This window comes from Urocitellus parryii, chromosome 7 (genome assembly GCF_045843805.1).
Source record: "Urocitellus parryii isolate mUroPar1 chromosome 7, mUroPar1.hap1, whole genome shotgun sequence".
Classification (NCBI taxonomy): domain Eukaryota; kingdom Metazoa; phylum Chordata; class Mammalia; order Rodentia; family Sciuridae; genus Urocitellus; species Urocitellus parryii.
The window spans coordinates 90,642,067-90,663,359 of record NC_135537.1 but is presented as its reverse complement, the minus strand read 5'-3'; the positions used below and the strand labels follow the sequence as shown (position 1 = coordinate 90,663,359).

Here is a 21,293-nt window from a genome sequence, read left to right as displayed (position 1 = left end):
GGGTATTTGCAACAGATATCCTATGGTCCACAAAGCCTCAGATATCTTCTACCCTGCCCTTTACAGAAAACATTTGCTGACGCCTGGCAGAGCCTCCCTGATCTTTCCTCCCATCAGTTCCCTCCATGCTGTCTCCACCCCGGCTCCTGTGGCACCAAGCACACTGGAGCCTCATGTCCTCCCACCCAGGGCCTTCCATGCTTTCTAGACCCTTTGTCTGGAAGGCTCTTCTACAAAAAAGCAGCTCTGTTACCCTCTCTCTTACGGGCGTGGCTGTCAGTGGGCTGTAGCTATGGGTGTAGAACACACCCACATGACAAAGAAACTTCTTGCCTCAAATGTCACTGGTGCCTGTACAGACTTGTTGATGACAATTGTGGAGCATTATAGTAAAATGTGTGCCTGGGACCCATCACTGAACATGAGAAAAACCTGCTTTACCTGCACACTGAAGTAACCCACGTCACCCACCCCTCCTGCTGAGGCACATGCTACATGTTGACTTCACAGTGAATTGGAAAGTCATTACTTTAACAGGCAGAAATTTTTGAAGAAATACATGAAATCCACCTGGTATTATTATAATAATAATTTTTATTATCCATCATTATCCATCATTCCTCCAAAACTTAGCAAAAGGCCCAACCTGGTGGTGTATTAGTAAATCTGAATATTTGATAGAATGGTTTTGTCTTTAACAGAGCGTTTTTTTTTGGGGGGGGCACCTCTCATGCACTGTAAGTCAGCCACAGATAAGCTCTTGTTCCCTCTTTATGGCTTCCTTGCGCCTACTTCTGGTCTCACTACAGAAGGGAAAAAGGAAGCTGTTGCTGGGCTGAGTGGGGTGCTGGGGCTGAAGCCCTTCATGGCTCTTGCTCTGAGCAGAAGGAAGTGTTTTTTTTTCATTCTTTTTTTCAGCCAGCTGGCATGGCTGCATCAGCTGTGACCATGGCCTGATTGTCCCACAGGATCATTTATCATTTACCACCCTTCACATGCCTCTGCTGGTATTGGCTTCAGCTTGCCAATAGCCTCGCGGTCCTTTTCTTTCTTTTTAATATTTATTTTTTAGTTATAGGTGGACATGATGTCTTTATTTTACTTTTATTTTTCTTTATGTGGTGCTGAGGATTGAACCCAGTGCCTCACTCATACTAGGCGAGCACTCTACCTCTGGAGCCAGAACCCCAGCCCCCCTCGGGTCCCTTTCTAAAGACTGTTTTCTTCAACACCGCACCCCTTCCTTGGTGCTTGCAGGTATTGAGTGACTGCGGCCCAGCTCTGGGACCACAGCTCTGGCCCCTTCCTTTGGCCCCTACCTACTGGGTTTCTGCCTAGGCACCAGCTCCCACTCACTCAGGCAAGGCCTGAGCCATTGGAGAGATGCTCCATCCCCAGGTCTCAGACTTCCTGGGCCAATCAGTTCAGCTCTTCATGTTGACTTGACCTTTGGGCCAGGTCAAGCACCTACTGTATGCCAACCACTGCACTAAGCTCTTTATGTATCTGTGATCCACATAAGGCTGGACAGTCTTAGTACAGTGTCACACTCCAGAAAATGTTAGTCTGACATCTAAAAATAATTGGAAATACATTTAAATCTTTATTGTCATCACTTGGAAAGGTATCGCTGGAAGATCACTGTTAAGATAGGTAACAAAATTTCTTAAAATTCTCATAACCATTTACTAATTAGAACTAAAATGATAGTTGGTGTTTGTCTTATCAAAGGTCACTCCTAGACTGTGGTTTTAGTTCGTATTGAAAAATGACTTCATTAGTTTCCTAGGGCTGCTATCACAAAGTCTCACCAATAGGGTGGTTTAAAACAATGAAAATGGATCATCTCACAGTTCTGGAGGCAGGAAAGCCAAGAGAAAGACCTCAGCAGGACCATGCTCCCTCTAAAACCTTAAGGGAACCCTCTCTTGCCTCTTAGCATCTGATGACTTTCCAGCATGCTTTGGTATTCCTTGGTTTGCAGATGTGTCACTCAAATCCCACATCTTCACCTGGCACTTCCACTGCATGTGTTTCTCTCTATGTTTCCAAATTTCCCCCTTTCGGAGGATACTGACCATATTGGATTAGAGCCCACCAGAAAGTTTTCATTTGAGCTTGAGTAGTCTGCAAAGACCTTATTTCCAGATAAGGTCACATTCTAAGAACTAGAGTTTAGGACTCCAATGTGTCTTTTTGCGGGAACAAACTCAATCCATAACAGTTTCTTGCTGGATTCATAAGCAAAGTCCTTTGTTATCTCAGTGAGAAAACAAGAGTTCTGTCAAGGGCAGTGAGGAAGGGATTTCCAGAGGACTTAAGTGTGGACTGGGCCTTAAAGGATACCTGGGATGACTGGGACTTCTCCAGGAGAATTCAGGAGACAGAGGGAGCCAGGCAGGAAGATGATGTAGTCAAGCACAGAGAAAAGCAATGGCGTGCTGTGGTGAGGGTGGAAAGACCAGCCCTGGGGCTAGGCACTTTGTGGGTCAAGAGGGGAAGACAGGACTGGGAAGAACATGTGGAGGGACATTCCAAAGGGCCTTTTAATCCTAATGCTAAAGAAAGTTTGGTTCTTATCCTATTATCATATAGAAAACAAGGTACCAATGGGAATTTTCAACTCAAGTCACTTGCTTTAAATTTGTTCTCAATCTCAGAGTGACACCTTTTTGGACAAAGTTGAAGCAAGACTCTCTTGAACCAAGGCTTAAGTAGCTCTTATTCATTAAAGGTTGAATTTTGTCATCTTTAAAAAGAGGAGCATTTGGTCTTGGTAGGGCAATGAGCAAGGAGGGTGAACTGAATCAAGCCCAGAACATAGTCTAAAGGCCAGAGTCCCAGTGGGGCTCCCAGGAGGCAGACCCGGCTTGGAGGCCTGGGTGGAAGAAGTGTGGACGAGGACTCTCACAAGATGCACCTGGAACAGGAGATGCAGGATCGGCTGGGGAAAAGATAGGCTGTGACACAGTTCATTCCACATGGAACTCTGGAGCTCTGGAGCTAGGGCAGCTCAGTGACATTGATCCAATCAGGATGAAAGGACAGGCCTTGATGACTATCTATTGACCAGTCACTGTATGTGAGCCATCCCTCATCAGCGATGTGACCTTAGGCAAGGACCATTTTTTTGTGAAAGAGTGGAGGATGATGGGGACCTCATTTATCACATTGTTTTGAAAAATCCAGCCACTGATATACAGTATGTCTACTAAGCTTAAGGAAAACAAAAAGATTAGGTGATGCCTAAAAAGAGATGAGCCTGAGAAAATAGACCACAGAGATTATAGGGGAAGTACCTCAGTGTGATTGATGTGGTTAAAGACAGAGAAAGTAAATGGAGAAGATAGTGCTTGGATGACCTTTCTCTTTGGGAGCATAGTCCAGTGTCACTCAATGACAGGAGAAATACATCTCAAGGTGATTTCATCCTCATGTGAACCCTGTAAAGCACACTTACACACACATCTGATGTCACTAGATGGTATAATTTGTGTGACTGCTATCCTATATGTGGTCCATTATTGACTATGTAGTGTATGACTGTAAGTTTTCCTGCTCTTAGGGACAAGACACCCAGACATATTCTTTCTTTGTTTATGACCTGCAAGAGGAAAATCCAGAGAATGGGGAGAGAGGAGAAGACTTCTGGAGGAGGTCTTCATGCTATTTGGTAAAGCAAATAAATTATCATTAGCCAAATAGAAAGAGAAGCCCTGGAAATGCCAACGTTTGCAAGAAAGCACCAGAAGGCTTCTCACATCCAGGCTGTGAACCAAGGGCAGGCTGAGTGGCTGGAACCTTCATCCAGGGCAAACAAGGCCTTCCTGCAAAAAACAAATCCTGGGCTTATCCAAAGAGCAACTGAGAAAACTAAGACCATTTAAAAAAATTGTGTTCCATATGGCAATTGAGTTAGTAGGTATGCATCTTGCACTATCATTTTAAAGGAGGGATTTATTAATAGAGAAAGAAATATTGACTCATTAGTGACAGGTGAGGAGCAGTGGGTAGAGCACCCATGTTGCTGCTTCCACCATTTGAGAAGCTGTGCAGGTACCAGAGAGCAGCAGGGATCACAGAAGACAGGACCACTACAGGAGCAAACACAGGGAGGGTGGCCCCAAGGCCCCGAGCTTGCCCTTCTCTGACTCCTCCCTGAAACTCAACCACTTTCTTCTACCTACAAAATATAAGTTCCTCCACAGCTGAGGGTTCTGCATGCCAATGCTGGACCCCCTAACTTGCTCTGCATCGTGTGAATGGTGTGGATTGTTGCTGATGGTTTGAATGAAGACCCTTTCTGCAGCTCAATAGAGAACAACAGGGAGAAGACTGTCCTATCTTGCTAAAAGTGTGTCAGAATTGGATTCACACCCTGGTTTGAGAAACTCCATATTAACTGCTCTTTTTGTGTCACCTGTGGTCATCAATCTTCTTTTTTCTCCCTGCTGTGCCTAATGGATTAGCCCATTTTGTAATTCAAATTCTGCAGTCCATATAGTCTTCACAGGTTGGGGGCATAGTCCACAGGACACCCCTCCCCTCAGACTCGAGATGCAGGCTCCACCATTCCCAGACCACCAACACTTTTGATCAACTGACTATGGATGTGGGAGTTTCCTCTATCTGCTTAAGTTTCACCAAACCAACTCATAGAACTCAGGAAAGTGCCATACACATGAATGATTTTAGTTTGACCAGTCAAAGGAAGAAATGCATAACACAAAGTCCAAGAGGATCCAAAATATGAAGTTTCCATGTCCTTAGGATGCATCACGAACCAGGAAGCTCACCTAAGCACAAGTGTCCAGGGTTTTCTCAGGGTTTATTATGGGGGCCTGTTTGGATGGTTGATTGAATCATTGGCCACACTGAACTTAATCTCCAGCTTCCTTCCCTCCTTCAAGGTCAGGCCATCATGTGGCTCAAAGCTCCAACCCTCTAATCACAGAGTTGGTCTTTCCAACTTGAAAGCCTGAAACATGGTTGACCAGGACCCATCCTGAAATCATCTAGGGTCCCTCTACGTTCATTAGCATAGATTCAAGTGTGGTCCAGGTACCCACCATGAATTTCAAAGGCAATCCTATCACTTGGGAATTCCAAAGGTCTAGAGGCTCCTTCCCCAGAACCAAGGTCAGAGAATAGCCAGATTCTTTACCATACAACCTCAGTGACCAGTGGTAGTCATGTTGGTAGTTTCCCTGGTGCATCAGGTTTGTTCCTGATAAGAATCTTCCCAGCACTGGACAGCATCCCAGAGAGTGTGTTTGGGCTTAGAGAACTCCCAAGTTCTTCCTTTCCTGGGGCTGAAATCTATCTTTCTATGAGCATCTGTTAAGCAAGGAGTTATGAATTTCCACTCCAAGGCCCTAGAGTTACCCCACTATCTTCTCTACAGAATCTTTCACTTCCAAGAAAGAAACCTGGAAATGTCTTGCCCAGAGCAGGTCCTGGAAAGTTTCACCAACCATGAAACGGAGAGCTGGACTCTGTCCAGCCCCTGTCAGACACCTCAGAAAGCAGCAAGGCTCTATCTGGCCTGATAGAAGTTTTATTTATCCCCTTGATATAGTATCTTTCTTTCACATGTACTAGGTCCTATAGGAGTCTCTCCTCTCTTTTTATCTTGTAATTATTTCAAATTTAACAAAAAGTTGGAAAAAGCAGTGCTAAGAATCCAAGTCACCTTCACTCTGGTTCCACAGTTTTTCAATGTCTTCTGCTTTACTTACTAGCTCTTTTTCTTCTTAAACACGTTCATTCAAGCATGCCCTTCATCTTTTTTAAAAACTATTTGAGGGCAAGTTGTAGCAATGTTGCCCATTATTAAAATGCTCCAGTGTTTATTTTCCCAAAACAAGGGCACTCTACTGCCAAGTTCTGCTACAACCATGTAAATTGGGAAGTAAGTGTTATTCTGATACCACCATACAACTCACACCCCTGACACCATCATTCAGCCCATATCCCTGATGTCACTGTGCAACCCACAAACTTCATCAGACTGACCCAGCCATGTCCATGTCCCCAAGTCCAGGAGCATACATTGCTGTCACATTTCTTCTGTTTTCTCCAATGTGGAAGAGTTCCTCAATCCTTTGTTCCACAGGGACTCTGGGGAGACCCTCACCCTGGGTCTCATCACCAGACTTGGGCCTCAAACTCTTGGCAGGAACATCTCAGAAGTGAAGCTGTGCTTTTCATGGCACATGGAGGCAGGAAGCATGCTAGAGCTTCCTGTCCTAAACTGGGAGCTGCTAACCTGGAAAACTGGGCTATTCGTGTCTGTTCTTTTGTATTTGGTTGGTGTCTGAGGATCAAGGCCCTGAGACTGTCAATCCCCTGCCCACCATCAGATCTCCACTCTCCAATTTCATCATCCTTTGATGAACCCTGCACTGATTAACCAACACTAAGCTTGTTGCCAAATGGTGATTTCTATTTCCATCCTTTTCTTTACATTTACTAATTGGCCTTCTACTGAGAAGAAAAGTATTCTCTTCTCCCTCATTTATTTATCTATTTAGAGTTTATTTTTTCCATGGGATATAATTTCCATCATTATATGTTAATACTTAGGTTGTCCCAGATTTGGCCATTCTGGGTCCCTTCAAGCTCATTCTGTCTCATTGTCATATATTCCCAACATCCTCTAAACATTTTCTCTTTTCCTGGCACAAAAAATGATGTTTCAGGCTCATCTTGTACTTTTCTCTTTTCTTCTGCCTCAGCTCTGGAATCACCCATTTCTCCAAAGAACCTTAGATAACTTTCAGTGAAGAAGGGTATTTATCTGTAAACTAAGATTGGGTGGTTGTTTTGCAAATCACTATGAAATGTCCTTGCCCCTAAGCCCTTTTGGTAAACAAAGCTCGGTCCCTTTCTCTCTCTTTGTCTTAAACTATGAGTCAAACACTATTTCTAATTCCAGTTCCTAATACGGGGTTCTCTCTAGCCTTCCCCTCTTCATAGTTTGTGTACTCCTTCCAGCAGTAAAAGTTTCCTAGCATCCTCATAGATTTCTTCTTTGCTCATCCCCCTGTGTGGAGCCAATCTCCTAATCACTAGCTGATTCTTCACTGGGCCCTCAGCCTCACCACTTTGTCCTTTGGCCATGCCACCACCTCCTAGGGAAGGAAAAAGAAAAGAAAAAGAGGAGTAGAACAGGAGGCTCCAAAACTTTGTTTTCCCAATCTAGTTTATGAAGCACCAGACTTTGCATGAGGTTGTTATTAAAACAATGTTTCAATTGTTTGTGTTTTTAGTATTTACCTTGAGTCAAGTAATAGTCTAAAGAGTTCAAACTAATTTAATTATCACAAAACCATTCCAAATACTGTCATTTTCCCCATGTTCTAGATTTAAAAACAAAAAATAAATTAAAAAACAAACAAACAAAAACAGACTCCAGAGAGCATCAGTGTTGTCCAAGGACATCTAGCTGGGTACTGGTGAGTGGTTGGGCACTGCTAGAGTGGCACCAGGGCTTGCTATTCCTGACAGTTGCTATGTTGGTGTCTGGCTGTTAGTGACTTGAAAGGAGCTCTCAGCTCCCCAGGCCTCTTCCATTTGCAGAGGACACAGATTTGTTCATAAAATAGCACAGAGATGAAAAACAGTGAAATAGCTTGATTGGACTCATCTTCCTGCAGGTAACAATGATAAAACCAGGACCAAATTTTAAAGCCATCTCTAAGGACTGAAGAGTGCCTACAGCAAGCAGTGACTAAGAAGGACATCTGCTCTTGTGACATGGACTGTGATGAATAAGTGGGAGTGCCTGGCTTTTCTTTGGAGGACACTATCCAGTCTGGGAGGGGCACGGGCAGAAAGCAGCAGCCTTGCTAACCCGAGATGTAACAGGTTAGAACCCGGGGCCGGCAGAGCAGCAAAAGGGAGTCGCAGAAAGGGTGAGCAAAATGAATAATCGACTTTTAAAAATCCCAATTTAAAAAGCATCAAAATACACCAGCCACTTAGGACTAAAGCCTACACTGGAAACCATAAAGCATTACTTAAAGAAACTAAAGAAAATCTAAAGAAACAGAGAGATACAATGTTCAGAATTGGAAGACTCAGTACTGTTAAGAGATCCATCCCTGCGTCCCCACCCCATTAAACTAGAGATTTAACACAATCTCAATCATAATAATGCTACAAAGTTCTGGAAAAGAACAGGGAAAGCTGTTTTTAAAATCAACATGGACATGTGAAGATCTAAAAAACCAATAAACTTGGGGAGAAACAGAAGATTTATCCCATTTGACTTTAAGATCCCCAAAACTACAGTAATGTGTACATTTATGGTATCATCGAGGTGTGAAGAAAGATCAATAGAAAGGAGTCAGAATTCAGAAATAGACCTAAACTTAGATAGCCAACTGATCTTTTACAAAGATAGAAAACCATTCATTTGGAAAGAAACATTAACAACCAATGCAAATGACTGTAGAACTATATGAACAAGTGTTTTATCCCTGCCTCACACCACACAGAAACATTCATTTAAAATGTATCAAAGACCTAAAAGTAAATATTAAACCTATGAATCTTTTTTAAAAATATTTTTAGTTGTAGGTGTACACAATGCCTTTATTCTTATTTATTTATTTTTATGTGGTGATGAGGATCAAACCCAGTGCCTCACCTATGCTAGGTGAGCGCTCTACCACTGCTCCAAAACTATGACTCTTATAAAAGAAGACACAGTATATCTTCATGACCTGGAGGCAGGTGAAGATTTTTTAGGAAGCAGAAAGCACTAACCATAAAAGGAATTTTTGATAAATTATAGATACCGAGACACTAATATGGAAATGATTGCAGATCTGGAGAAGATATTAGTAAAACAGATCGTACAAAGTACTTTTAGCTAAAATGTATAAAGATCTCCTAAAACTCAATCACAAAAACACAACATAGAAAAAAAGGCAGAAGACTTGAACAGACACTTCACAAAGAAGGAGTGTGAATGGCCAATACACACGTAAAAAATGAGATCAATGTCGTTAGCCTTCAGAAGATGCAGATCAAGGCATAATAATACACTACTAGCCCTGCCCCTCAAGTGGTTCCCACACTGATCTGTTAATACATGCATGCCATGCTTCAGTTTCCCTACTGAGATGACACATATTAGAAAGATTGACAGCACCCAATGTTGGAGAAGGTGCAGGGTAACAGAAGCCTGGTGTCACAATGGAAACACAAAAGTGGAACAAGTGTGGCAGTTTCTCATAAGGCCACACATACACTGACCTAATAATTCTACTCCTTGGTGTCTATTCAAAGGCCATAACAGCATCTACACACAAAAATACTTGGAAATTAGTTTTCACAGCAACTTAATTCATAATGGTCAAAATTAGAAATAGCCCCTATTTCCAAGACTAGGGGGCTAAATAAACATATTGTGTTTTCTTTATAAATTAGAACATCACCATTAATAAAAAGAAACACATCAATGATATATACAACAATGTGGGGGAATTTCAGATATTGTCCTCAGTGAAAAAAACTGGGCCAGACACAAAAGAATGGCACCTATGAAATGATCCCGCTTATGTGAAGTTCTGGAGGGGGTGGTTCCTGGGAGGGAGAGGTGGGAGTGAACCACGAGGGATGACTGAGGAGAGAGAAGAGAGAACTTTCCAGGGATCTGGAAAACTGCCTTTCTTAATTGGTGTGTGGCTTTCACAGGTGCATTCATGTGTCAAAATCATACCGTTAAAATTTGTGCATTTTAATTTATATAAGTTTTACTTTAAAAGAAGAACCACAAAATAAATTAATAGTTGAGTTACAGATGGAGAGTAGGGGGTGGCACAGATGAAGCAGGATGGGCAGAATGTTGGTCATTGCTGAGGCTGGGTTGTGTGTACAAGGAAAGCTATTATGCTCCTCTGTTTACCTTACATATGTTAAAAATTTTCAATAATAAACAGCACAGAGGGGGAAGCCCTAAGGAAATTAGACATTAGCCTAATTGGTTTTAACTGGGGAGAGGGAATGCTCTCAGTTTAAATACCTGAAGTGGGAACTCCAGGTGGGGCTCAGGAGGGTAAAGGGGTTGGGTACCATATCATGAGGACCTTGTGGACAGAGTGGTACAGATGAGTGGTATAAGTGGGTGGAGAGTGACAAAACTGTCTACTTCACATCCTCTTACCCACGGCCCTCTCCCAGTGGGTACCCTAGGTCAGAGCCCTCTTCCACATCCTGAGACTCAGTTGATTCCCATGCTGATTTGTTACAACTGATGACATGTGCATGCTGTGCCTCAGTTTCCCCAGCTCTCTCACAGAGCAGTAGTCAACTTCTCTGCAGTAGTCAACTTTCTCTGAGGGGAAAGGGAGGTTTTAGGCTGAGGGTCTTCTAGCATCCTGGTAGGAGGTAGCTGGACCCAGACATGTGTGTGCTCGGGCAGATGAACAACTGGGCATTCCTTCATAGTCATATTATTTTAATATTAGTTTAACATTCTCCTAGTGGAGATAGAAAGAAACAGATTTTCTTCTGAGAAAAAATATGTCATATCTCCTTCTGTATGTTCCAATTAAGAGATTAGCTGCATTTCATTTACTAAATTAGAGAACTTCTTGGGAGGCATGGTAAAAAAATAACAACAACAAAAAATCATGAAATCTAAATAATAAACTGCCTCTGCTCTTCCTGGTCAGAACAGCAACTGCCTGGGCATTGATCCATCTCTCACATTGCCAAGCCATCCAACAGGATAGGTCAGTGCCTGTGGGCTTCTAAGTTTGCATCTGAGCCATCTCTCTGCTGTCAAGAGTGGGCTCCAATCACCCATTATGTGTGGAACCACATGAGAGGCTTGAGCAAAAATGTTGCAAAAGTGATGTCAGAACAAGGCAAGGCCTCAGAGGTTCACATCCAGGCAGCCAGCTGCCTGAGTGGCCCTCGTGTCAATCCAGCTCTGGCTCTGGCCAGGAAGCTAGAACATCAGGCTGTGGGTAAGTGGCCCAGTTAACTAGAGGCCACCTTGTCATATCTTCATTTCCTATGACCATTCTTCTTGTGTAGGGACTGCGCCACTTGCTCCCTTGAGGTGAGTCTTGTCCTTCTGTATTGCCCTCTCCATCATCCCAGTGAATCAGCTTGGCCTAGTAGAAATCTAGAGTCCAGCAGGCCAGGGTACAAAAATCCCAGCCTAATGCCATGGCTTGTGTGACCTACATCAATTTCCTCTCTGTCACACAAGGACAGTGACACCTGCTTGTTTCCCCATGTTGTACAGATTCAGTGAAATCATGTGTGTGTAAAGTATCTAGCAGTGCCTGGTCTGGTACTCAGTAAGGATGGTGAACTTGGGAACCATTAAGAAGGTGCTTTTTTACATGGCAGGTGCTCAATGAGTATTAACTGGTTCAACTGGAATGCAGTGCAGAAGCACAGCACCTGTGCTGTCTCCTCAGTTCTGTCTCTGTCTCATTTTGACTAAATGAACAGCATTTGTTCATTCACAATACAGCTCACTGTGTACCACATCTTGCACTAAGTGCTAGGGAATCAGAAACAAGTACATTGTTAAGGCAGAATCCCACCCTAGAGAATCACACCCTGGGGAGCCCAGCAAGGAACACCCCTGAGTTGTGTCCCTCTCTTCTCTGCAGGAGATCATCACCTCCATCCTGCTAAGTGGGCAGATTGGGCCCAACATCCAGCTGGCTGAGTGCTATGGACTGAGGCTAAAGCACATGAAGTCAGATGAGAACCACTGGCTATACCCCCAGATGAAGGTGGGTGAGGTGCAGGACAAGTATGAATGTCTACACGTGGAGGCCGAGTGGAGGTAGGAATGTGGGGTGGGGAGGCCCTGGAGGTCCTCCCCACAGCACTCCCAATCCTCAGAATCTTCTAGAAAATCCAAGTGGCATCCTAGACTTAGACCTCCTACAATATCTAATGCATGAAATTTTAAAGCCTGATGTGGACTCACAGTAAATCTGTATCCAGAAATGTTCCCAGTTGGGATAATGTCATGCTATGGTGAAGGGGAGTAAAGGATAGGGAGGATGGAGGGACCCACTTCCTCCTGGAGATTCGAGCTTCCCTGCATCACCCAGAGTCTGACCGCCTATCACAGGTATGACCTTCACATTAACAAAAATAGAGTCCATTTACGCAAACAAAGACAGCTATGATTCTAGGTGAGTAATCTTATGAGACTGCCATGATATCTGTGGTCCATTGTTGACAAAAAGGTCATTATGTGGCATCTGACAGTACCTATAAGTTTTCATGAATGCATATATTTTTAGGAGAAATGGGACTTGAAGAAGATGTGTCATATATTAATAGATGCCACCTCTGCTGGTAGAATTATGGATTATTTATATTTTCTTTTACAAATTCAAAAATTTTAACGTGTTCATTTAATAATTGTTTAGGTGAACACACAAACATATGCACACATTTCAGAGATGGCAAATAGGTAAAAAGAAAGTGCCCAGGAACCCAGGACCTGAAGGTGCAGGTGATATCCCCAGCCTCCTGGGCTTGGCCACCATCTTATTCCTCAGCCTCAGAGCCCACAGCTCAGGAGCTGGGTCTCCCAGAGCACGAGGATGGTGCCTTTCTGGGAACAAAGTCTATGGGATTTCCTTGTCCTTGCTGTTTTCTAAAGATACAATTTTACCCCCCTGCTGCCTTGCTCCCTCCTGGCGAATCCCACCTCTGGGAGGGGAAGGGCCTCCAGGCCAATATCTGGGCATGAGTGACTTTTATTTTATTATTTTATTTTATTTTATTTTATTTTATTTTAAGGCCCTGATGGCCTTCTTCTCCAGTTACTGACTCTCCCCTCCATGACTCCTTTCTCTCCAGGCGGTTCTTCAAGGACATGCCGCACAACGGCCTGGACAAGAAGTCCAACTTCGAGCTCCTGGAGTAAGTGCAGGGCTGCCTCCTTACCCGCCTCCCCTCCTTCCCTCCAGAGCCTCCTTTCCCACTCAGCCCTGGACCATAGCGGGATAGTCAGGGCCTTATCCCCAAGCCCTGGTACCTCCTCCCGACTAGCCAGAAGTCTTGAGCTGGAGGGAAGGAGAGTCAAATGCTGCTTCTGTTTTCTTGTTTTCAGAAAAGAAGTGGGACTCTCCCTGTTTTTCCCAAAGCAGATGCAGGAGAATTTAAAGGTGAGAAAATCAAAGGGTGAGGGGCCCAGAAAACCTTTCTTTGTGCAGATCCCCTGGGCTAGAAATACAAGGATTGGGCTGGGGATCCTCAAAGAAGCTGGGGCATCTGCGCTGTCTTGAGCCAGGACATAGGACAGACAAATGCCCCCAGTGGGCCACTTCTGTGGTGGAGAATCAGGACGGGCTGTGCTTGGCTCTAGCCTCCCAAGAGGCAGCCTGAGCCCTGGGAGGCTGACTTCCCTGCCTCCCGCTCAGGGTTAGGGTGGACACCCGAGACCACTGAGTGTGGTTTGAGGAACAGGTCAGTGTTGCTGCCATGGCAGGAGCCCTGGGGGCATCTTCCAGCATGGGCATCCTCTCAGTGAGGCCTAGTTGAAGGACAGGTGCCAGGAGGGGCAGGGCCTGGCTCAGCACTGCCAACCTCTCCCCAGCCCAAGCAGTTCCGGAAGATGATCCAGCAGACCTTCCAGCAGTACGCCTCACTCCAGGAGGAGGAGTGTGTCATGAAGTTCTTCAACACCCTGGTGGGATTTGCTAACATCGATCAGTAGACCTATCACTGTGAACTTGTTGTAATGACCACCCTCCTTATATTCTCTGGGCCTGGGTTCTAGGCCTGGCAGGCTAGGGGGTCAGGGAGCTATTTGGGGCCAGGAACAGAATTCAGGCAGCAGGGCCTTGCTGTTACCTGCCTATGGCGGAACTCATGTTAATCCATGTGCCGAGCAGGGAGCTGAATGTTTGCCTCCAGCTGTGGGAGGTGGGCAGGTGGGCAGTTATCCAGAGGGGTGAGCTGTAGAGACAGTGGTCCCTGTCTAGCTTAATGAGCCTTTCTTAGAGTGTCAACACACCAGGTGGCAGAACAGAGGTAACAGCCCCTCTCTCCTCTATTCCAGCAAGGGTGGAACATTACAGTGGACCTGGTCATTGTCCCCAAAGGCATCCACCAGCTGACAAGTCAAGATGCAAAGGAAGAGAGCACTGAGGCCATGCCAGCCCCTGGCTCAGGGTCTTAGATTTCCAACTCCTTCTCTGTCTGACCAATCATTCTTCTTCTCCCGTTCCTGAAAGCAGAGAGCCATGCCCTTGGCATGAGCTTTGTGGACAGTGTTTGGGGATGGTAGCTTGGGCAGATGGCTCCTTATTGCAGACATAGGTGCAGAGAGAGAGAGAAAAGGACGTGCTTGGCATTCTCCTGGTACAGAGAGAAGAGTAGCTCTGTAAGTGGCAAAGGGAGGCAGTTCTGGGTCCAGTTCTAACTCTACTGCCACCTTGACGTATAACCTTGGGCAAGTCCTGTCTTTCTCCACACCCCATTTTCTCTTCTGAAAGGTGAGGGCCTTGGACTCGATGATCTTTCCAGACTTTCTCCCTTCATCTGCAGAGAGACTCCCAGTCGCTCCTCCCTCCCCCTCCTGACCCATCTGTATTGCCTGATCCCAGCAATGGGATGCTCTTAAGGCCCCCTTCTTATCCACAGCCCACCTGCCTGGTTGAGTTGAAGCAAATCAGGTCCATCAGGTGCCTCCTGCTGGAGGAGGGCCAGGCCGTCCTGCAGCTGGGCATTGAAGGCGCACCCCAGGTAAGCCTGTCTGAACACCTGGAGTCTCTTCATGGGTATCACTATGGGTTAGGATGCCCTTGGGTCAACATGACTGTGGCAAGCAGGAAGCCAGGGCTTCAGTGGCTTTGGGGATCTTGTTAAGAAAACTGCACCCATGCCCCACCAAGGTGCTGGGATGATGATTTGTATTTTTATTTTAATGTCAGGAAAGAAGTGGGGTCTAATATTGTCCAAGTGAAAAATGACTTATAGGTCAAGATCCCAGGGACGGGGGGATTTCATGGTGGAAGAATCAGAGACCTCCAACTGCAGAGCATCTATCTCTGCTCTCCCCAGTCTGTCCCTGCTTCACTCTGTTTTCCATTTTTCAGTTTCTGCTTTACATAGGGAGCACCCCATGTGGTACGAGGCATCCTGCTTTCTCACTGGTCTTCCCAGAGCTCAGGGTGGTCCATGAGAGGGAGCACAAGCACGTCCCTTAGTGGCAACAGGGAAGGCCAGCAGAGCCCAGAGGAAGTGTGGGTTAGGGTTGGGGATCCTGCAGCATGGTTGGGGATGGGGGTCCTGCAGCCTCTCAAGCAGCACTAGGGGGTACAGTGTAGCCAAGGCTTGAGGTCTCACCTTTGACTTGCTTTTTCTCTGCAGTCTTTGTCCATTAAAACCTCGTCTCTGGCAGAGGCTGAGAACATGGCTGACCTCATAGATGGTTATTGCCGGCTTCAGGGGGAACATAAAGGCTCTCTCATCATCCATCCCAAGAAAGGTAGGTTTCTCTGAAAGGCACAGTGGACAGCTGCACACTGAGCCAAGCCTGCAGGGCGATGTGGAGGCATGGGGGCGTGGAGCCATTGGCCTTTGAGCAAATGCGTTCTTCAGGGATGTGACGAGGCGCTCAAGCAGCCCTGCAGGTGCTTCCTGTGGGGCCATCCTGGGTCGCCAGCTACAGGCCCTGGTCCTGGACAGCCACCCCTGGTCCTGCTAGTCAGAGATTTATAGAGGCCAGCTTCTGGAAGAGCTGCATTTGTAGTACTAGGGAGATCAGAGCCATTGCTAGGACATGGGTGGACCTTCCTTGTTTTGGGACCAGGGTCAACAAATAGGTCTGAGATGGATAACGGGGTGCTGGCAGGAGGAAGCCTACAAGGAGGATCTGATTCTGCCCAAGGCCTAGATAGCTTCTACCCTGGTGCTGAGAGGGGACAGAAGGTGGGGAGGGGTCTCCTTGTGGAACAGTGACAGGCCCTCCATCCATCCCGGACTATGTGTCCCTGGCTCCAATCTTCCCTCCCCTCCTGTCTCTCCAGATGGTGAGAAGTGGAACAGCATGCCCCAGATCCCCACCCTGTGAGTACAGTGGGGATTTGGAAGGGCCCTGAGCTCAGCCAGTGTGTGCTGGGAGGAGGATGAACAAGCAGGGTGCCCCCACCCCCTCATGTTTGAGAGAACTCTAGACCCTGGCCTTTCCCACAGTGTGTTGTCCTCCATGTTTCCCCCTGGTGACATCCTGGGAGGATTGCTGCTGAGCCCCATCCCAGGCCCAGGCCTTGCCCCAGCTTGTTGCAGCCAGGTGGGCTGCTTCTGCTATTGGGCGGTGGGTGAGGGGGACCAAAGCTCTGGGGGAGCTTTGCAAGCTCTGTGTTCACTGCCTCCTGCCCTCTCACCTCCTGGAGAAACCTGGAGGCAAGGTGGTCCCACCTCTCAGAAAGCTGCAGCATAGGTAAGCCTGCCCACCCTGCCTGTGGCCTGTGCCCACCTCCCCATGTTTGGTTCCTGTGCCTGCTCTTCTGACCATTCCCTCCAAGTTACAGAAAACAACCTTTCCTATCCCTTCTCAGCGCTGGGTTTAAAATATCGCCATTTGTAATAGCAAGCATATATTGAGTAATCAGTACACATACTGAGTTTGTCATAATAAGAGGTGGCCCCAAACAAAATCCACAGACCACATGATTACAAACAGACATTGATTTCTCACAGTTCCAGAGACTGGCAAGCCCAGGGTCAAGGAACCAACAGATTCAGGTGACTGCCTTATCACTGTGTGCTCCTGTGGTGCAGAGAGAAGGAACTCTGGTGGCCATTCCTCCTCTTATAAGGACACTAATCTTGTAATGGGGGCTCCACTCCCTGACCTCATCTAATTGCCCCTCCAAGCTGCATATCCTAAAACCATCAAATTGTGAGTTAGGGCTTCGAGACACAAGCACCCAGTTCATAATGGTGTTAAATGGGTAATAGGAATGTTTGAAGGAGATGGATTTGCCCTAGATAACAAAACAGAGACTTGAGCTGCTGAGAGCCATTACCAAGTAGGAATGACGCATCATAATCCTTGCCAGTGTACCCCATGTTAAATGGACTTGCCTTGGAAATTTGCTGTGACCTTGCTTGTGTGTTTGAGAAAGATGACCCTGCTCAATCACCAGGGTGGATCCAGGATTAGGGTGTATTCCTGAAGGAAGTATCCCCATCCTTGGGTTTAGGGCATGACAATAGGAGTTTTAGGGAAGTTGGAGGTTGAAGATTATTGCTGCTGGGATTAGGGTGTTCCGGCTGCTTGTTCCCATTGAGTTCTCGTGAGATTCAAATGGGATTTGGAAAAAGCCTCGTGGAGTAGGATTTGGGGGTGGCGGCATATTAGAGATTGCACCAGAACGTGTTTTTTGGAGGCCGGTGTGAGATCGGGAATAAAGAATTGCTGTTTGAACCTACAAAGCTGTGTGGTGGCTCGTGATCTTGTGCCAAGCCGAGACATTGGCTTTTGGCATTGAGCCAAGACACCTCAGGCTAAGTGGCTGCCCCAAAGCCTGGGACTGGAGCCGCGGACTTGCCCAGCTTCCCCCTTCAGCACCCTGACCTCTGGCTGTGCTGGGCTCCAGGTGGGAGCCACACACCGGTTCCTTGCCTGATGAGGCATCTCACCTGTGTGCTGAGCATCCTCCTGTCGTTCCAGAGTCAGACATCTATGCAGAAATTCCCATCGAGACCTTGAGTTGGCCGGGAGGTAGGTCCTGGACCCTGCCAAAGCGACCAGTCAGGGGTCTGGGAAGTGACATGATGAGGACTCCTGGGACACCACCTTGGAGCTTCCTGCCCTCCCTTCCTCCTGCCCCAAGTGTGCTCAGGCAGCAGCCAACCCGGGCTCTTGTGGGTTGAAAGATGAGCTCCTCCTCTGATGGATTGTGTGCTTTTGTGTGTCTGTGGGATATGGGGGTTCTAAGAACATGGAACTGGGACCCAGGAAATGGGGTGATGGCTCCTCCATGAATCTGAGGCAGTGGAACGTTCTAGATCGCCTTTCCCAGCCCAGCCTGTGCATTTTGGCTGAGGTGTTATGGGGTTCTGGGGCACCAGGGGATGCCAGCTAGTCTGTGTGCCCAGAGGCTGTGTTCTCCATCTGTGCAGGTCCACAGTACGGCATTGCCCATGAGGATGTGGTTCTCAACCGTATTCTAGGAGAAGGCTTCTTTAGGGAGGTCTATGAAGGGGTCCACACAAATCTCGTGAGTCCCAGACTCTTCCCAACTGTTTGTCCACCTGTCTGGGAGTGAGGCTTTGGTAGGGGAATACACAGAGGGCAGGAGGGTGGACCCAGCCAAGTGGGAGTTCATCCGGGGCACCTCTAGATGGACAGGCTTTGCCTTTGTGGCCATGCTCAGCAAGCCTGGGGAGGGCAGCGCCGGGGTGTGGGCAGGGAAGGAAGGAAGCACAGTTTGAAGCCAAGTGTAGAGAGAACAGAGCCAGCCAGCCCACATTTCATGAAGGCCTGAGGTCACCAGCTAACCAGGGCAGATCATGCGGCCCCTCATCTCAGCATCTTGGTCTGCACAGCTGGGCTTGAGCTCTTTGATCTCCAAACCCCATTCTGGTTCTAACCCAGCTTGGTCCAGAAGAAAGGGGAAGAAGAGGAAGGGAAGGGGAAAGGGGAGAGAAATGGAAGAAAGGAAGGGGTGGTGTGTCCTGCAGAGGCTAGGTCGCCTCGCCCCTCAGCAGTCGGCAAAGTCTGTGGGAAGGCCCTGCTGAGGCCAGGGCGGGAACGGTTTCCTTTGAGCACTAGGCTGGACCAGGCTTCCCTAAAGCCCCTTGTTGCAGAAAGGGGAGAAAATCAATGTGGTTGTCAAGACCTCCAAGAAGGACTGCACCCTGGACAATAAGGAGAAGTTCATGAGGGAGGCAGGTAGGCACGCCTGGGTGGGGCCCAGACTCCCTGGCCTTCTAAGGGAGGGGAGAGGGGCGGGTTCTCCTCCCGCTTTCCCCCATTCTCCTGTGTGACCTCCTGCTCCCACTTCAGTGATCATGAAGAATCTCGACCACCCCCACATCGTGAAGCTGATTGGCATCTTTGAAGAGGAGCCCACCTGGATCATCATGGAACTGTACTCCTATGGGGAGGTGAGCTGGAGGAAGTAGGCCAGGCACCCTGAAGATAGCTGGGACACCAAGGGAGCAAAAGACACTTCTCCCAGTTTCCTGCCTTCCATGCTCAGCAGAAGCAGAGGCCCTGTTGATAGAGGAAGTCGCCAGAACATCTTGCTGACTTGGGGTTTGCCCCCAGAGGAAGGGGGGTCAGTGGCTGCCAGCAGCCCTGGCTCCATGCTGGGATCCTGACGGCACCTCCCTCCCCACAGCTGGGCCACTATCTAGAGCAAAATAAGAACTCCCTGAAGGTGCCCACCCTCGTCCTGTACGCGGTGCAGATATGCAAAGCTATGGCCTACCTGGAGAGCATCAGCTGTGTGTACAGGTGGTTACACAGAGATAGCAGGAAAGCCAAGCCCATCCCTGACCCCAGAAGAAACTGAGGAGCAGGGCCAGAGTCCCACAGGGAGGAGCTGGAGTCCCTGCCTGGGCCTGTATTATGGGGCTCCTCCTGGGTGCCAGGCACTGTTCTAGGTTCTGGGACAAAGTTGTGACCAAAACAGACAAACCTTGTCCTTATGAAGCTCATTTCTTAGCATGGCGTCAGGTACACCCTGTCAGTGGCTGTAGGCTAAGGGAGTGGAATGATGGGCCAGGCCCCTTGGGGTACTTAAGCCTGCATGCTTTCAAGTCAGCTTTTTAACAATGGAAGCAGACTTCTGGGAGCAGAGCTGCCTGCAAGAAGCCAACAGGCCCACTGGTTTGGGGTGTGGAGCCATGCCAGGACCAAGACCATCAGTACCAGTAGATCCTCTAGGAGGCTGGAGAGCTCAGCTCGCAGGAAGCTACCTGTTCGCAACCTCTTTCTGCACTCACCTGCTGGGAACCTTCCTTCAGCTCCCCCATCTGCCCCAGGGTCCTAGGCAGTGCCTTACCCTGGTCTCCACATCCTTCTCTAGGGATATCACCATCCGGAACATCCTGGTGGCCTCCCCGGAGTGTGTGAAGCTGGGGGACTTTGGCCTTTCTCGATACATTGAGGATGACGAGTATTACAAGGGTGAGGGAACTTCCGGCCCCTGCTTTGTCCCTGAAACCAAATCCCAGAAGGAGCCTACAATTCTGCAGCCCAGACCATGGGCCTCTGGACAGTAGGCTGTTTTTCTGGAAAATTCTAGATCTTTCTTCCCTTAATAACGCCTGTAAACCTCTTTGCCCACCCCAAGCCTCTGTGACTCATCTCCCCATTAAATGGATGTCCCCCGAATCCGTTAACTTCCACCGCTTCACGATAGCCAGTGACATCTGGATGTTTGGTACAAGGCAATTCAGGAGACTGTGGAAATGGGCTCAAATTTTCTGTGTGGGTGTACCAAGAGGAGGATGATCCCTGAACCCACAATACCCCGTTTCACTGTGGCCACTGAGAAGTCCCAGAGGTGGGGAAGTGGTGGTAGAGTCAGGGGTGACATGAGCCAAGGACTGGCCTAGAAAATCTGGGTTCATCCTCCTGTAAAAGGCTCTGATAAGCATGGACCCCACCAACCAGCTCCAAGGACAAATGTGGGGACGCCTTGGAGGGGAGCTTCAAACACAAAACTCAGGTGTTTCATGTAAGGAGAAGCAGGGAGTGGAGAGTGCCTAGCTGGGTGTGAATGGGCAACCTCACCAAACATAGCACTCCAGGTTACCTGCCAGTTCTCCCACAGCTGACTATAAACCTCATCATTGTTACCCCAATTTTCCAAATAAGGAAATTGAGGCTCAGACAAGTAAGGGGCTTGCCCATGATCATACAGGCAGCAAGGGGTGGTGCCTGCCCTACTACTGTAGCTCCTAACCTTCCCAAGAAGGATCTGGTGGTTCCAACATGGGCCACCTTCTGAACCTCCAGAATCCAGCCAGCTCCGTGTTGAGGGAGTCAGGGAGGGGAAGCCCTGGTTCATGTACCACAGATGTAGGTCATTGGTCCCTTGAGTGGACCACCATTGTGGGTAAGATCCCAGTGGTCATAGAGGGAGTTGCAAGATAACACAGACATTCCCTGCTAGGACCAAGTGCTAATGGCCATAGTGTCCCTGGGGTGCCCACTTCCCAGCAGGGTGCCTGACCTTCCCCCTCTGCCTTCAGCCGTGTGCATGTGGGAGATCCTGAGCTTTGGGAAGCAGCCTTTCTTATGGCTGGAAAACAAGGATGTCATCATGGAG

General features: G+C 47.7%; 1 protein-coding gene across 1 annotated transcript in view; it reads left to right on the top strand.

The window, feature by feature from the left end:
• LOC113178273 (protein-tyrosine kinase 2-beta-like) overlaps positions 1-19,569 on the top strand; it is a 102,503-nt gene extending 82,934 nt beyond the window's left edge. The window contains 14 exon segments of the mRNA XM_077800873.1: positions 11,643-11,821; positions 12,856-12,918; positions 13,109-13,163; positions 13,595-13,735; positions 14,060-14,149; positions 14,644-14,745; positions 15,373-15,490; positions 16,032-16,071; positions 16,398-16,444; positions 17,681-17,731; positions 18,133-18,230; positions 18,820-18,904; positions 19,019-19,119; positions 19,356-19,569. Of these exon segments, the coding sequence (XP_077656999.1) occupies positions 11,727-11,821; positions 12,856-12,918; positions 13,109-13,163; positions 13,595-13,735; positions 14,060-14,149; positions 14,644-14,745; positions 15,373-15,490; positions 16,032-16,071; positions 16,398-16,444; positions 17,681-17,731; positions 18,133-18,230; positions 18,820-18,904; positions 19,019-19,119; positions 19,356-19,529 (1,260 nt within the window). The 5' untranslated portion in view covers positions 11,643-11,726 and the 3' untranslated portion in view covers positions 19,530-19,569.
• Positions 19,570-21,293: the final 1,724 nt, after the last annotated feature.